The following is a 16,057-nucleotide window of genomic DNA, read 5'->3' as shown; positions in this document are numbered from 1 at the left end:
TCTCCAAAAAGCAATGTTGAGAATGCAAAATGCAAGATGAAAACAAGAACATATTTGCAAAATATGTATAAAGCCAATAATGAACTTTTATCTAAAATTATAAACATTATAACTCAACATGAAGACAGAGACCCCAATTTAAAAGTTAGCAAAAGATCTGAAATGATAATTCACCAAGTAAATATACAGCAAAGAAACATGCATAAATTTGCATGTCATTAATCATCATTAGTAATTAGAAAAATGTGAATAAAAACCAGAATGAGATATCTTCACACAAGTACAGAATGTCTAGAATAAAAACACTGAGTACTGATAAAGATGTGGAACAACTGAAACTCTTGTATACTACTGGTTAGACTACAAAATAGTACAACCATTTTGGAAGATATACGGCATTTTCTTATAAACATTTACTTACTATATAACAAAGAAAATTTAAAGATACATCTATATAAACATTTGTCTTCAAATATTCACAGCAGCTTTATTTATAACAGCCCTAAACTAAGACTATAAATATCCATCAATTGGTAAATCTATTAACAAATTATGGCATACCCATAAAGTATACTACTACATGCAATAGCATGATTGTCAAATAAAAGTCAGTTAACAAAAAAGTATGTATTGTATAATTACAATGTATAAAAGCTGAAAAGACAAGAACTAGGCGTGGCGATACATGTTTGCAATCCCAGTACTTGGGGGGCTGAGACAGGAGGATTCAATAGGTTTGAAGCCAGCCTCAGCTACTTAGTGAGGCTCTCAGCAACTTAGTGAGACCCTGTTTCCAAATAAAATAGAAAATAGGTCTGGGAGTATAGACCGAAGGTAAAGAGCACCTGGAGTCCATCCCTAGTACCACACCAAAAAAAAAAAAAAAAAAAAAAAAAAAATCTGTAAAGTGGCATTAAGGGAAGTTTAGGATATAATGAAAATGCTTTTGTATGGCATGTTTGTACAGATAATATACAGCTGCGTGCATCTGCCTAAATTTGTCAAATTGTACACTTAGAATTGGTGACTTTTGCCAGGTGTGGTGGCACATGCTTTTAAACCCAGTACTGGGAAGTCTAAGAGGATCACGGGATCTCAGCCAGTCTCGCCTACTTGGTGAGGTCCTCAACAACTTAGTGAAACCCTGTTTTAAAATAAAGAATATTATGCTGGGCGTGGTGGCGCACGCTTGTAATCCCCGCGCTTGGGAGGCAGAGACAGGAGGATCGCGCAGGTTCGAAGCCAGCGTCGCGCGCTGGCTTGGGACACCCTGTTTCCAAATAAAAATGTAAAAATAGGTCTGGGAGTACAGCCCGGAGGTAGAAGGGCTTCCAGGAACCCCAGTATCACAAAAAAAAAAAAAAAAAAATATATATATATATATATATATATGGCTGGGGATGTAGCTCAGAGGTAGAATGTCTCTGGGTTCAATTTCTAGTATCACACACACAAAAAAGAATTGGTGAAGTGAAAGGCAAATGAATTGTTAAGCCAAGTATGGTGGCACATGCTTGTAATCCCAGCATTTGGGAGGCTGAGACAGGAGGATTGTGGTTCATGGCCAGCCTCAGCTACTTAATGAGGGCCTTTGCAACTCAGTGAGACGCTTTTTCAAAATAAAGAATAAAAAAGAGGGCTAGGGGTGTACCTTGGAGGTAGAATGCCCCTGGTTCCATCTATTCCAGTACCGAAATAAATAAATAAATAAATAAGTAAACAAACAAACAAAGGCAAACAAAGTGTAATCTCAAAAAAAAATAAACCTGATAGATAAGTAGGGAGGAGAAAGAGAGGTAGAAAGAAGAGGAGACAAAGAAGAATAGAGAAGAGGAAAAGGGGGAGGAGAGGAAGACAGTCAAATATGGTATGGACTTCTCATAAAAAAAAGGCTCTTTTAACCATTCAATGAATATTTAAAGCGATTAGGTGTTAGTCAAGCACTAGGCACTAAAGGAGAAATAACTTTAATCCCAAGTAACTTATACTCTAGTGAGTAAAATATGTAAACCAACCTTAAATACAATCTGATAATTACTATAAACAAAAAATATGCAAAGTATTATAGGGGAATAGTAGAGATTGCTGAAATAGAAGGAATGCGAGGGGGTGGCTTAATAATAAGATGCAACATGAAATAAGGAAGTGAGAGAGAACTGACCTCCAATACAAGAGAACTGTGAAATGAGATTAGAAGTAAGACCTTATCTTTTGTCAGCCAAAGACCTACTACACCTCTGGGACATATAAATCCACAGTGAACTAAAGGCTTTTTCTTTTAACAACAACAACCACAACAATGATTTCATCTCACTTACCAATGTCAGAAGTCAAGGGCTCACTTGCCTCGCTGATGGAAACACTGGTGTTAAGTCTGTCCTGTTGCTGGACTGGGAAGAGCCCAGAGATAATTCTTGACATTATTTCTTGTTCTACCCTGTTGGGGGGTACAAGTTAGGGATTTCTAAATTTGGATGAAATGTATAAAATGTTAGACATACCACCCTTAAAAAAAAAACCTTTACCCTTGGGCACATGTGAAGGTAATCATTTAAAAGTTCCATATGGAAAGAAAAAAAAGTATCTTCTAACAAGAAAAAACATACATGAAACAGAATCTTGTTGTGGGACACAGTTCATGAAACAAGATTAAAATCTTTCATATTTGTCTAATAAAAAGTTTAACAAAAGCCCTAAATTCAAAATAGGATTTGGCCAATGTTGATCAAGCACATCATGTACCTAAAAGATTTGACTCCCATTGAGGGTATACATATAAAACCCTATCAGATCAGACTAGAAAAGAAGTCCAGCTGCTTTTTTCTCAAAGAAATATACAGATCGCAATAGAGAATCATTTTCTTCTTAAAAAGGAAAGAAAAACTTCTTTCCAAGGTTATTTCCAGAAATGGAAGAGAAAGGAAAAGGAGAACAGGACACTTGTACTGGCACATTCATTCCTTTAGAGCAGCTAATAGACTTCTTTGGAAAATCGTATTATACAAATAACAGGTGTTTGTTGTAAAAATTTCATAAAATATATGTTTTTTAAAAGATGAATAAACCTCACCCATAATCCTAGATTTAAGGACAGACACAGTAAACACTATAGTATATCCATTTTCAAAGTTTTGTCTTATGCACATTTATTTTTGAGTAAGGTCTTAAAAGGTGGGGCTACTTTGCTAGTATTATGCTTCATTTGTCCACCTTTTTTTTTCTTTTTTTGTGGTACTAGGAATGGAACTCAGGGGCATTCTACCTCCGAACTACACCCTCAGACCTATTTTTTATTCTTTATTTTGAAACAGGTCTCACTGAGTTGCAAAGGGCCTTACTAAGCAGCTGAGTCTGTCCACGAAGTGATCCTCCCATCTCAGCTTCCTGAATGCTAGGATTACAAGTGTGCATCACCACACCCAGCTGTACACCATTTATTAATATCTTTCAATATCACTAAATACTCTTCTAAACCTAAGTTTAATTACTGTGTTAATATTTAGTTGTTTAGTTTACTCCATAATTTCTTTAAGGTTTCTCACAAGTAAAAATAGGGATATAGTAAGAATTAATTTCATGTTCGCATGCAGTATATAATACCATATTATCAGCACAGTTGTAAATATATAAACTTAAAGTAGTGTCTTGTTTCTAATGTTAGGTATTATATGGTCTAGTATCAGATTAGGATAAGTTTCTGAAAGTAAAATGATGAAGAACATGTACATTTTTAAGGCTTCTGTTATTCAACAATAGCTTCTTCTACCATGGCAGATATCCTAAGTACAAATATTCAAGGACAAAAACAATACTTCCAACAGTTAGACTTGTCATGAGTATTACATCAGATAGTTTACAGTGACTAAAGAAACAAAATTAATAAACAAAAGGAGACAAGATTTTCAACTAAAATTAAGTACTTTCTGTTTGTATTTGCATTTGTAAACTCACCACTGAATTAAGCTGTTTTCCAATGTTTCTTTTCTCTCAATTACTTTATCCAGAACATCAGTAGTGGGCTGAAAAGTCGAAACAACTGGTGGAAATGGAGGACCATTATATTTTGTAGAAATATCTTTAACACTTCTGTTAAACTCTAGCAATGGTTCAGAGCATTCTGGAATTTCATCACGTATTTCCTCTTCCTGATTAAAAAAAAACAAACCAAATTATAATATTCCTGTAACTGTTCAACATTTACTAAGTGCCAGGTATAGCCTGTGAATCTAGCTAGGTGAATTAACTAACACTTTTAAGTTAACCAACATCATTTCTAACTAGGTGGGAGCATATTATAACACACATTAAGTAAAACTTTAATTATACAATTAGTGTATTTTTTTTAAACCCAACATTCATGCTGAAGCTGTAGCTCAGTAGTCTGCTTGCCTAGCATGTGCAAGGCCTGGGATTCAGTCCCGAGCACTGCAAAACAAAGCCAAAAACCTGATATTCATTCTATAAAACAAACTAGAGCTGGGTGTGGTGGCACTTGGAAAGCTGAGACAGGAGGTTTGCAGCCAGCTTCAGCTACTCAGTGAGGCCCTCCACAACTTAGTGAGACCCTGTTTCAAAATAAAGAATAAAAAATAGGCCTGGGACTGTAGCTTAGGGAAAGAATGATCTGGGTTCAATCTCTAGTACTGCAAAAAAAAAAAGGAAAAAGAAAAGGAAAGGAAAGGAAAGGAAAGAAGAAACAAATGTAATTCAATAAAAAAAAGAAAAGTGAAAAAAGGGAAACCAAAAAAAAAAAAAAATGGAAAGAAAGAACAAAGTAGAAAGCAGAAGAGTCAAAATCTAGGAGGCAAACAGTAGAAAGTTATCAAGTTATCACTACGTTTCATATAGACAGGTGATTTATAGAGATGAAGACACTACCATACAATGGAATGACAATTATATAGTTTCTAAAAGTAAAAATATACTTAACTCAAAGCAAAAGCAAGTTTCTCAAAACACTGTAACATGATATTAATACTAAAAGTATTCAAATAAAAGAAAAATAACTTCTCATGGCTTCTAAGCTTTGTTACCTGTATAACATCAATTACTTCATCAAAGTTAGTTCCTGGAAACTTCACCTCCTCTTCATCTAACTTCATAAGTTCTGGAGCCTAAAAGAGCATTTTCAGAAATTTTTCAGTTTGTTCATCTTTTTAAATATATATAATTCATCATATTCCCACATATAGCATAAACTATATGTAATTATATGGCCCTACTTTTAATTTTCATATCCTGTTCAGAATTTAATTAATTGTAAATGAAATCCAAATAGTCCCCAAGCAATTGGCTTATCATTTCCATAGCTTTAAAAAGTTATATATGAGTTTCACTATTGAAAGGCTTCCATTGGCCGGGGGTGGTGGCACATGCTTGTAATCCTCACACTTGGGAGGCGGAGACAGGAAGTTAGCGCTGGTTCAAAGCCAGCCTTGCTGGCTTAAGAGACCTTGTTACCAAATTAAAAAAATAAAATTATATATATATATATATATATATATATATATATATATATATATATATATATATATATTATATTTATATATATGTCTGGGAGTGTAGCCCGGAGGTAGAAGGGTTTCCAGAAACCCCAGGACCACACACACACACACACACACACACACACACACACACACACACACACACAAGGCTTCCATTGATAAATGAAATCTAAGTCAATGGATTAAAATGTTGATATTATTTCTCTACTACAATTAAGATCAAGAAGAGTATATGTTTAGACATATAGTTACACACATATACAACTCACAAAAAAAATACAAAATCAATTTTTTTGTGGTGGTGCTGGGAATTGAATCCAGAGTTATTCTACCTCCAAGTTAATAACCCCAGTGCTATTTTAGTTTTTATTTGGAAACAGGGTATCAAAAGTTGGTGATAAAGCCGGGCGTGGTGGCGCACGCTTGTAATCCCCACACTTGGGAGGCAGAGACAGGAGGATCGCGCAGGTTCAAAGCCAGCCGTGCTGGCTTAAGAAACCCTGTTTCCAAAATAAAATATATATAAGCCAGGCATGGTAGCGGCACGCTTATAATCCCCGCGCTCGGGAGGCGGAGACAGGAGGATTGCGCAGGTTCGAAGCCTGCCGCTCTGGCTTAAGAGACCCTGTTTCCAAATAAAAATAATATAAAAAATAGGTCTGGGAGTGTAGCCCAGAGATAGAAGGGCTTCCAGGAACCCCAGTACCACCGAAAGAAAAAAAAAGTTGGTGATAACCTAGCTAAGTTGCTGAAGCTGACTTCAAACCTACGATCCTGTTTTATTCTCTGAAGTACTAGGATTATAAGTGTGTGCCACCATGCCCAGACCCAAATAATTTCTTAAAATAAACAAAATAAGGCAGCTCCCAGAGACCTCCAGCAAAGAAGCAGCAAATTCTTGTAAAGCCAACAACTACAGAGCATCATTAAATGCTTTTAATTTTCTCTCCACACTTGACAAGGACCCAACTACTCAGATGGCCCAATTAGAGCCTATAGTGGCAGCTGAACCCATCTCTGCATGCAAGAATCCAAGCAGTACTCAAGACCGTGAGTTAACAAGTCTTCCCAGCAAGAGACTGCCTTGCATGAACACAGGGGCTTCATGACAATGAAGAGACTTGCCAGGTCTGTAAGTTTGCAAATCATCCCTGTGGAGTTGAGCAGGATACAACTGGACACAGAAGAACATGAATTAGCAGACAGCCCCTAGGGATATTCAAGTGGGAGGATTCGAGGGTCGCACTTTGCCATACCCATGCAGGGTCTCCAGTGATCACCACAGGATAGCTGGCTGTGGTGTCAGTGGGGTGAAATCATTCAGCCTACTGAGCTGCAGGCTCGGAAAGCTATAAACTCATGCCTGGCCATGTTTGGGCACTATAAGCACCAAAAACAGAGGACAAGGACTCGCTGATATGATCACAGCTGCCCAGAGCATCAGTGGTGTCCCTGGGTCTAAATAATGGAACCACCCAAGCCCCAGGTTTAGAACTGTAGAGAGTTTCCCTGCCAGAGCTTGGGCCCTAAAAGCAGGGAGGTGAGGGGTCAGCAGAGTTCATGTGATCACAGCTCTAGGCAGGGAACTCAACACTTTCTCTACCAGCAGAGTTTGTTCATACAGGTGACTGACAGTGCTCCACATGATCATAACCAGATCAGGAGTTCAGGAGTGGTGTCCCAGGGGTCATAAAAGCTCAGCATGCCAGGCCACAAGGTAGAAACATAGCAATTGCTGGCCCTGATGAGCTTAATCCCACTGGCCAGAGTTTGGAGGTCAGTGCTCTACAGTTTCACAAGCTCACAATCAGCAGAGCAGAGGTGGTGTCTGTGGAGCATTAAATCCCAACCAGTAGGCGGCAGACTCTGAAAAGAACATCATAGTCTCTGGCCCTATGGAGTTTGGGCCTGGAGAGCATAGTGGCCTGCAGCCAATCAGAGACTCCAGTTTGCCGGCACTAAGAACTGTATCTAGTTAAAGAGGCTCTGAGGAACAAACTCAAAATTTGATTATATGAGACATATTGGTAAAGGCAAATATTTATTCCTAGCATAGACCTTATTATAGAAGAATAACAAATAGATACAGGACTGACACACAAAGAGGAAGAAGATGTCAGAACAACAGAAATACACACTTGAGAACCCTGAAAATATAAGAATGAAAGACAGCAAGGAAACAATAAACTCCTATAACTCAACAACAAGGAGGATCACTGATGCTGATCTTCAGAAATTGCCAAAAGAAAAATTCTGAATTTTGATCTTCAGTATGATGAAAGGCCTCAAATAAAGTATACAGGAAGTGAAAAAGCATATTAGTAGAGAAATGAATCCCTAAGAAAGAACTAAAAAGCAGCTTTGAGCGAAATGAGGAAGTTAATAAATGAATTAAAGACTACAACAGAAACCACCCAGACCACATGGAAAACAGAGTATCAGTCTTAAAAGACAGTTCATCCAAAACTGAAAACACAGTCAACAATACAGAGAAGACAAAACAACAACACAACCTGAACATTCAACATATATAGGATATATAAAACATTCTAACTTACAGATAATAGGCATTGAAGACAGTCTAGAAGCAAGGGTATAAAAACTTCTTCAGAGAAATAATTTCAGAGAATTACCCACACAGAGAAAAAGACTTGGACATCCATGTACAGGAGACATTCAGAACACCATCAAGACATGATCAGAAAAGCTGGGTGTGGTGGTGCACGCTTGTAATCCCAGCATTTGGGAGGCTGAGGATCATGGTTCGTGGACAGCTTCAGCTACTTAGTAAGGCCCTCCGCAACTTAGTGAGACTCTGTTTCAAAAAAATAAAGAATAAAAAATAGGGCAGGGGGTGTAGCTTGGAGGTCGAATGGCATGGCCCTGGGTTCCATCACCAGACCCACAAAAAAAAAAAAAGGACATGATCAGAGGACTTTCCAAGGCCATGTAATAATCAAAATGACTAACATAAAGGCCAAGGACAAAATCTTAAGAGCACTGAGAACAAAAGAAGAGGTGACATTCAGGAGCAAGAAAATAAAAATCATCCCAGACTTCTCAAACCAAGTCATGAAAACCAGGTGGGGCTGGTATGATATACTTCAAATCCTGGAAGAAAACAATTTCCAACCAAGACTGCTATATCCAGTAAATATATCATTTAAAATTTAGGGAGAGCTAGGTATGGTGGAACACACTTGTAATCACAGTATGACAGGAAGCTGAGACAGGAGAATTACAAGTTCATGGCCAGCCTCAGTTACTTACTGATGCCTTTCACAACTCAGAGAGGCCCTGATTCATAATAACGAATAAAAAACAGGGCTGGAGGTGTAACTTGAAGGTAAAATGTTACCCCTCCAGCACTGTGGTCCTGGTTCAACCTCCATGACAAAAAGAAAAAAGATGGAAAAATAAAAACATTTCAAGACAAGCAGAAACTAAAAAAATTTATGACTATCAAGCCACTAGAGAAAATACTTAAATAAATGAGACAGGACGAAGAAAAAAAAAAGCAAATACCAGAACCAGAAAAGGGACGAACTCCAACAGATGGGCAACAAAGTGAAGGAGAAACAATACTATATCAAACAGAAAAATAGAACTCAAAATGACAGGAAAAATCGTATCTCAATAATAACACTCAATGTCAAAGGCCTTAACTTTCCAATTAAAAGACATAAACTGGCAATGTGGATTAAAATAACATAACCCAATTATATGCTGCTTGCAAGAAACTCACCTTCCAGGCAAAAATATGCTAAAGGTGAAAAAATAGAAAAATATATACCATCCAAATGGAGACCAAAAACAAAGGTAGCAATGCTCATATCTGACAAAAATGACTTTAAAACATAACAGAAGAGACAAAGTGGGTCACTCCTTATTAATAAAAGGAAAAATCCAGCCAGGCATGGTGGAGCACGCTTGTAATCCCCACACTTGGGAGGCAGAGACAGGAGGATCGCGCTGGTTCAAAGCCAGGTTTGCTGACTTACGAAACCCTGCTTCCACATAAAAAATATAAAAATAGGTCTGGGAGTGTAGCCCAGAGGTAGAAGGGTTTCCAGGAACCCCAGTACCATCAAAATATAAAATAAAATAAAATAAAAAATCCAAGAAGAAGATATAATTATAGTAAACATTTATGTCCCAAATGTGGACACACCCACATTTGTAAAATAAACTCTTCAGGACATCAGGTCTCAAATAGACACAAAAACAGTAATATCAGGAGACTTCAACACACCACTAACGCCACTAGACTGATCTTCAGGCAAAAGATGAGTAAAGACTCTTCAAACCTAAGGAACCCTATAAGCCAAATACAGACTATTCCAACCAACAACAGCTAAACTACAAATTCTTCTCAGTTGCTCATGGAATCTTCTCCAAAATAGACCACATCTTGGGCCATTTTGGAGAAGATTCCATGAGCAACTGAGAAGAATTTGTAGTTTAGCTGTATCAGCAAATTTTAAATGTAATTTTCTGCATCTTATCAGATCACAATGGAATGAAAGTAGAAATCAACAACAGGAAGACCAAAATAAATTACATAAGTACATGGAGACTGAATGACACAGTCTTGAATGAGGACTGGATCAGAAAGTAAATAAGAGGGGAAATTTAAAAATTCCTAGAATTAGCAGGGTGTGGTGGCGCACGTTTGTGATTCCTGCGCTTGGGAGGCTGAGACAGGAGGATCACGCAGGTTCGAAGCCAGTCTCAGCTACTTAGTGAGGCTCTCAGCAACTTAGTGAGACCCTGTTTCCAAATAAAATATAAAATGGGTCTGGGAGTGTATCTTAGAGGTAGAAAGCCTCTGGGTTCCATCCCAGTACCGCGCGCGCGCGCACACACACACACACACACACACACACACACACACACACACACACAGTTCCAATGTCAATCTTTACAAACTTAAAAAAAAATAAATTTCATAGGGAGGAACAAAAAAAGCAATATAGCCAAAGCAATTCTTAGCAATAAGAACTATGCAGAAGACATCCTATGTCCTGACTTCAAATTATAGTACAGAGATATAGTAATAGAGACTTTGAAGTTATACTGCAATATATAGGGACAGGTAAAAACTTCTTCAACAGAATCCTCAAAGTTCAGAAAATTAAAACAAGGGATGGCATTAAAATAAAGGTTTCAGGCTGGGCGTGGTGCACGCTTGTCATCCCAGTACTTGGGAGGCTAAGACAGGAAGATCGCATAGGCTCAAAGCCAGCCTCAGCTACTTAGTGAGGCTCTCAACAACTTATTGAGACCCTGTTTCCAAAGTATAAAATAAGTCTGGGAGTATAGCCCAGAGGTAGAAAAGCCCCTGGATTCCACCCCCAGTACTACCAAAAAAAAGTTTCTGCTCATCAAAGAAAACCAGCAAGCTAGGCATGGTGGTGCATGCTTGTAATCCCAGCATTTGGGAGGCTGAGACAGGAGGATCATGGTTCGTGGCCAGCTTCAGCTACTTAGTAAGGTCCTTTGCAACTCAGTGAGATCCTGTTTCAAAATAAAGAATAAAGAATACAAAATAGGGCTGGGGTGTAGCTCGGAGGTAGAATGCCCCTGGGTTCCATCTCTAGTACCTCAAAAAAGAAAAAGAAAAAGAAAACCATCAAGAGTCTAAAGAGAAAGATTTCAGAATGGAATATCTTTCTCTGATAGAGTACTAACATCTACAATATACAAAGAACTTTAAAGACTTTACATTAAAAAAAATCAAATAACCCAATCAAGAAATGGGCAACTGAATTGAATAGACACTTCACAAGAAAGAAATACAATGGCCAATAAATACATTTAAAAATTTTCAACATCATTAGCAATGAGGAAAATACAAATCAAAATTCCACTGAAACTGAGTGTGGTGGTACATCCTTGTAATCCCAGTACTTGGGAGGCTGAGACAGAAGGATCACAGGTCCAGAGTCAGCTTCGGCAACTTAGTGAGACCCTGTTTCAAAATAAGAAATAAAATCAGGTTCGGGGTATAACTTGGAGGTAGAATGCCTCCAAGATTCCATCCCTAGTAGCAAACAAAACAAAACAAAACTACACTGAGATTCCATCTAACTCCAATCAGAATGACAATCATCAAGAAGTCAAAAAGTAAAGGCCGAGCATGGTGGCACACTTATAATCCTGGCATTCGGGAGGCAGAGATCACAGGATCGTGGTTCTCGGACAGCCTCAGCTACTTAGTGAGGCCCTTTGCAACTCAGTGAGATCCTGTTTTAAAAATAAAAAGACTAAGAAAACAGAGCTGGTGGTGTAGCTCAGAGGTACAATGCCCCTGGGTTCCATTCCCGGTACCGTAAAAAAAAAAGTAATAAACATTGGTGAAGATGTAGGGAAACTGTAAGTTTTCCACACTGTTACTGGTATTGCAAATTAGTTCAGCTATTATGGAGATCAGTGTGAAGATTTCTCAGAAAACTGGGAATGGATCCACCATATGACAGTTATACCACTCGGTATTTTCCAAAGGGATTGAAACCAGAGAACTACAATAATATATGCATAACTATGTTCATAGTAGCACAATTAACAATAGCCAAATTATCAAACCAATCTAGGTATCAATTGATAGGTGAATGGATTACAAAATTATTAAATATCCATGCAATGGAATTCTACTCAGCAATAAAGAACAAAACTAAGTCATATGCAAAAGAAATGAAAGAACCGGAGAACATTACGTTGAAATTAGCCACTCACAGAAAGTCAAGAGGGTCATATATTTTCTCTAATATGTGGAAGCTAGGGAAAAACGGGGATCTTAGAAGGACTTTAGATAATGGAGGAGAAACTTCAGTGGAACCAGGGAGGTGGTCTAGGGGAAGTGGAGGGGGGAGAGGGAGGATCAATGAAGGAATCACTTTCATCAACATTACATACATATGTGAGAATAACAATGTCAATCTCTATACCCTGAATGGGAAGGAAGAGGCAATGGGGAGAGAGCGGGAATGGGGGACACCAAGTACTGTGTGCATGTATGTCACTATCACTATGATTTATAGTATGATATGAGAATATAATGCATCAATAAAAGTACATAAAAACCAATAAAAAAGAAAAACAAACCGGGCATGGTGGCGCACGCTTGTAATCCCAGTATTCGGGAGGCTGAGACCTGGAGGATCACAGTTCGTGGACAGCCTCAGCTACTTAGTGAGGCCCTCTGCAACTCAGTGAGACCCAGTTTCAAAATAAAAAATAAAAAATAGGGCAGGGGGGTGTAGCTCAGAGGTCAAATGCCCCTGGGTTCCATCCCCAGTACGGCAAAAAAAAGAAAAACAATAATAAAATTATTATTGTGTGTATATATATACCTATATTCCTGTGTAAATTAAAGATATTTTCCCAAAGAGAAAGAAATTCTTTCTTCATAATATGAGTCTCTCAAATTAAGTTACTAAAAGTTAGTGAGGATTATCGCTTTCTGAATATTTATAAATGTAAGGCTTTGAAACAAATATCTTTTTCAAGTTCATAAACAAGTCAAGATTCATTTGAATTTTTTCCTCAAAACCCCAATTACTATAATAGATTATAATTCCAATAAAAAGTTCTACATGAATAATATTAGTTAAAATCTATACTCAGAAAATACTCTTTATTATAACATAGTAGAATCATGAAATATACCTGTATCCAGGTTTGCATCGGAGGAAGAGATGCTTCTTTGGGATTTGTCACAGGTGAACTAAAATCAGCACTACTATATGAAATGCTGTCAATGTCCACACTGGGTAATACCTACAACAGAATACAACATCTAGTTCTCTGTTGATCATTCTGACTCAAATGTTTGTCAGAAATATAGATAGCAAGCCAGGCATTGTGGTGCACGGTTTTAATCTCTGTACTTGGGAAGCTGAGATAGGAGGATTGCAGGTCTGTGGTCAACTTCAGCTATTTAGTGAGGCACTCTGTAACTTAGTAAGACTTCTGTTTCAAAATAAAGAATAAAAAATAGGGCTGAGGGTGTAGATCGGAGCTAGAATGCCCCTGGGTTCAATCCCCAGTACCAGAAAAAAATAGATGGATGGATGGATGGATGGATGGATGGATGGATGGATGAATGGATGGATGGATGGGAAACCATGTCCTCTAAATTTTTATTGCAAAACCAAAAACTAATAAAATTTTAAATGATTAAAGCATATTTTACAAAATATGAAAAGAGAGAACATAAAATCCTATCTTTGTTTTCACTATACTATATTCTTGGTCTTTTTACTATTCACTTGTACATAGATAAATCTAAAAGCTTTCACTCCTGATTTTTCACTATTAGGTCATAAACATACTTCTGTACAGAACTCTGTTTTTTTTTTTTGTTTTGTTTTGGTTTTTTTTGGTGGTACTGGGGTTCCTGGAAGCCCATCTACCTCTGGGCTACACTTCCAGACCTATTTTATACTTTTTTATTTTTGGAAACAGGGTCTCTTAAGCCAGTGCAGCTGGCTTCGAACCTGCGTGATCCTCCTGTCTCCGCCTCCCAAGCGTGGGGATTACAAGCGTGCGCCACCACGCCCGGCTCAGAACTCATATTTTCAAGATAACCATATAATATTTCTACAGATACATGCTTTGACTAGTAACATGTAGGATATTTCCAGTTTTTCATTATTATACAGAAATCAAAACAATAAATTCTTCATACATATAAGGGTTTTTTCCTAATTTTCAAATTATTTCATTATTCTTGGTAAACAGGTATCAATTTAACTTCTTGGGCTACAAGGGTATGGTTATTTGAGCTTCTTGACAATTACTGGTGAAATGTAATCTAAAGAATTTCTGTTTTCATCATCAAAAATAATAATTTTAAGTTTTATCCAATCCTCAGAATTAAGTAACACAATTAAAGTTTTAAAACATAGGTTTAAGCCTGGTATGATGGCCTATACTTGTAACTTAGTACTTACAAGGCTGAGACAGGAGGATCACAGGTTCAAGGCTAACCTCAGCAACCTGGCAAGACAAGACCATGTTTCAAACTAAAAAAATAAAATAGGTTAGAGGCATAGCTCAAAGGTAGAACACCTCGGGTTTAATCCCCAGTATCACAATAAGTAAATAAATAAAGCTTAGTATTGTTATTTTAATTTGCATTATTTTAGCTACTAACAAAATTTAAATTTAGTGTGCTTGCTGATAAATATTTTTTACAGAATCTTATTCATATTCTTTGAGTATTTCTGGATTTGGATCTATGTTTTCATGTTAAATTATGGAAATCTTTATATTTAAAAATGAATTCTTTACTACCACCTTCCTTTCTTATGTTTTCACTGTATGTTGTTTTCCTGTTTAGGATTTTTAAAAAGATGTAACCTTAAGCTGGGCATGGTGTTGCACACTTGTAATCCCAGGACTTGGGAGGCTGAAATAGGAGGATTGCAGGTTCAAAGCCAGCCTCAGCAACTTAGTGAAGTCCTCCATAATTTGTGAGACCCTGTTTCCAAATAAAAATGTAAAATAGGTCTAGGGATGTAGGTCTGAGGTAGCAGGCCCCTATGTTCCATCCCTAGTACTACAAAAAAAAAAGGGAACCTCTAGATTTTATAGATTCAAATATTTTTCTATCATACCTGTTTCCTTCTCTTATTTATTCTTAGCTTCAGTTTTCATAAAAATTTCATGTAATTATTTCTAATTCTTCTATTTTTATTCTATATAATTATTTATACTTTAGCCTACTGACTATTTGAAGCCCATATGGTATCTGCAGTAGAAAGAAAGTTCAAAACTAATCTTTCACATTTTAAGTCATCATAACCTACAGTATTTCATTCACATGAATACTATTTTCCACTAATTTATGAAGTCTCCAACACAATTATATTCTTTTAAATAACTAAGGCTAATTCTGAAATCCCCTTATTTTGGGCAAGTACACAACCCCTTTACTTTTCTAAATCCTTTATTCTCTCAGATATAAAAATGATCCTAAAGTTCAAGTTTAAAAAAAAAAACAAGCCGGGCGTGGTGCCACACGCTTGTAATCCCAGCATTTGGGAGGCTGAGACAGGAGGACTGCATTTTGCAGTCAGCCTCAGCCACTTAGTGAGGCCCTTTGCAATAAATAAAGAATAAAAAATAGGGCTGGGGGCTGGGGGTGTAGCTCAGAGGTAGAATGCTCCTAAGTTTCATCCCTAGTAATGCCAAAAAAAATAAATAAATCTTATGAGGGGGGTGGTAGTTTTTAAAACTAGAATCTCACCAAAATTGTACACTAAATTAGGCAGAATCAGCAACTTAAATATTTAGTCTTTCTCATATAAAAATAAGTTATCTCTAGCCAGGCATGTTATTACATTCCTGTAATTCCAGCTAATAGAAATCACAGCTTTGAGGGCAGCCTGGACAACTTAACAAGACCCTACCTCAAAACAAAATTAAAAAGGCTGAGGGGTATAGCTCAGTAGATTTGTCTAGTATGAGCAAGGCCTGTGTACAATCACAAGTACAAAAAAAAAGTTCTTTCTTCATTTATTCAAGTCTTTATATGTATTTGTATGTGT

General features: G+C 37.1%; 1 protein-coding gene across 4 annotated transcripts in view; it reads right to left on the bottom strand.

Moving 5' to 3' along the window:
- Nucleotides 1–16,057, bottom strand: part of KIAA0586 — a gene marked incomplete at both ends in the record, with an annotated part of 130,686 nt that overhangs the window by 67,924 nt on the left and 46,705 nt on the right. For all 4 annotated transcript variants that reach the window (XM_080707299.1, XM_080707296.1, XM_080707297.1 and 1 more), the window contains 4 exons: nucleotides 2,319–2,437; nucleotides 3,952–4,145; nucleotides 5,034–5,114; nucleotides 13,173–13,283. In XM_080707299.1, coding sequence (XP_080563425.1) covers nucleotides 2,319–2,437; nucleotides 3,952–4,145; nucleotides 5,034–5,114; nucleotides 13,173–13,283 — 505 coding nt within the window. The remainder of the gene's footprint in view (nucleotides 1–2,318; nucleotides 2,438–3,951; nucleotides 4,146–5,033; nucleotides 5,115–13,172; nucleotides 13,284–16,057) is intronic.

This window comes from Muscardinus avellanarius (genome assembly GCF_963383645.1).
Source record: "Muscardinus avellanarius genome assembly, chromosome: 12".
In the NCBI taxonomy this organism is placed as follows: domain Eukaryota; kingdom Metazoa; phylum Chordata; class Mammalia; order Rodentia; family Gliridae; genus Muscardinus; species Muscardinus avellanarius.
Note: the sequence above shows the minus strand (reverse complement) of the source record. Positions and strands in the feature narration are given on the sequence as shown.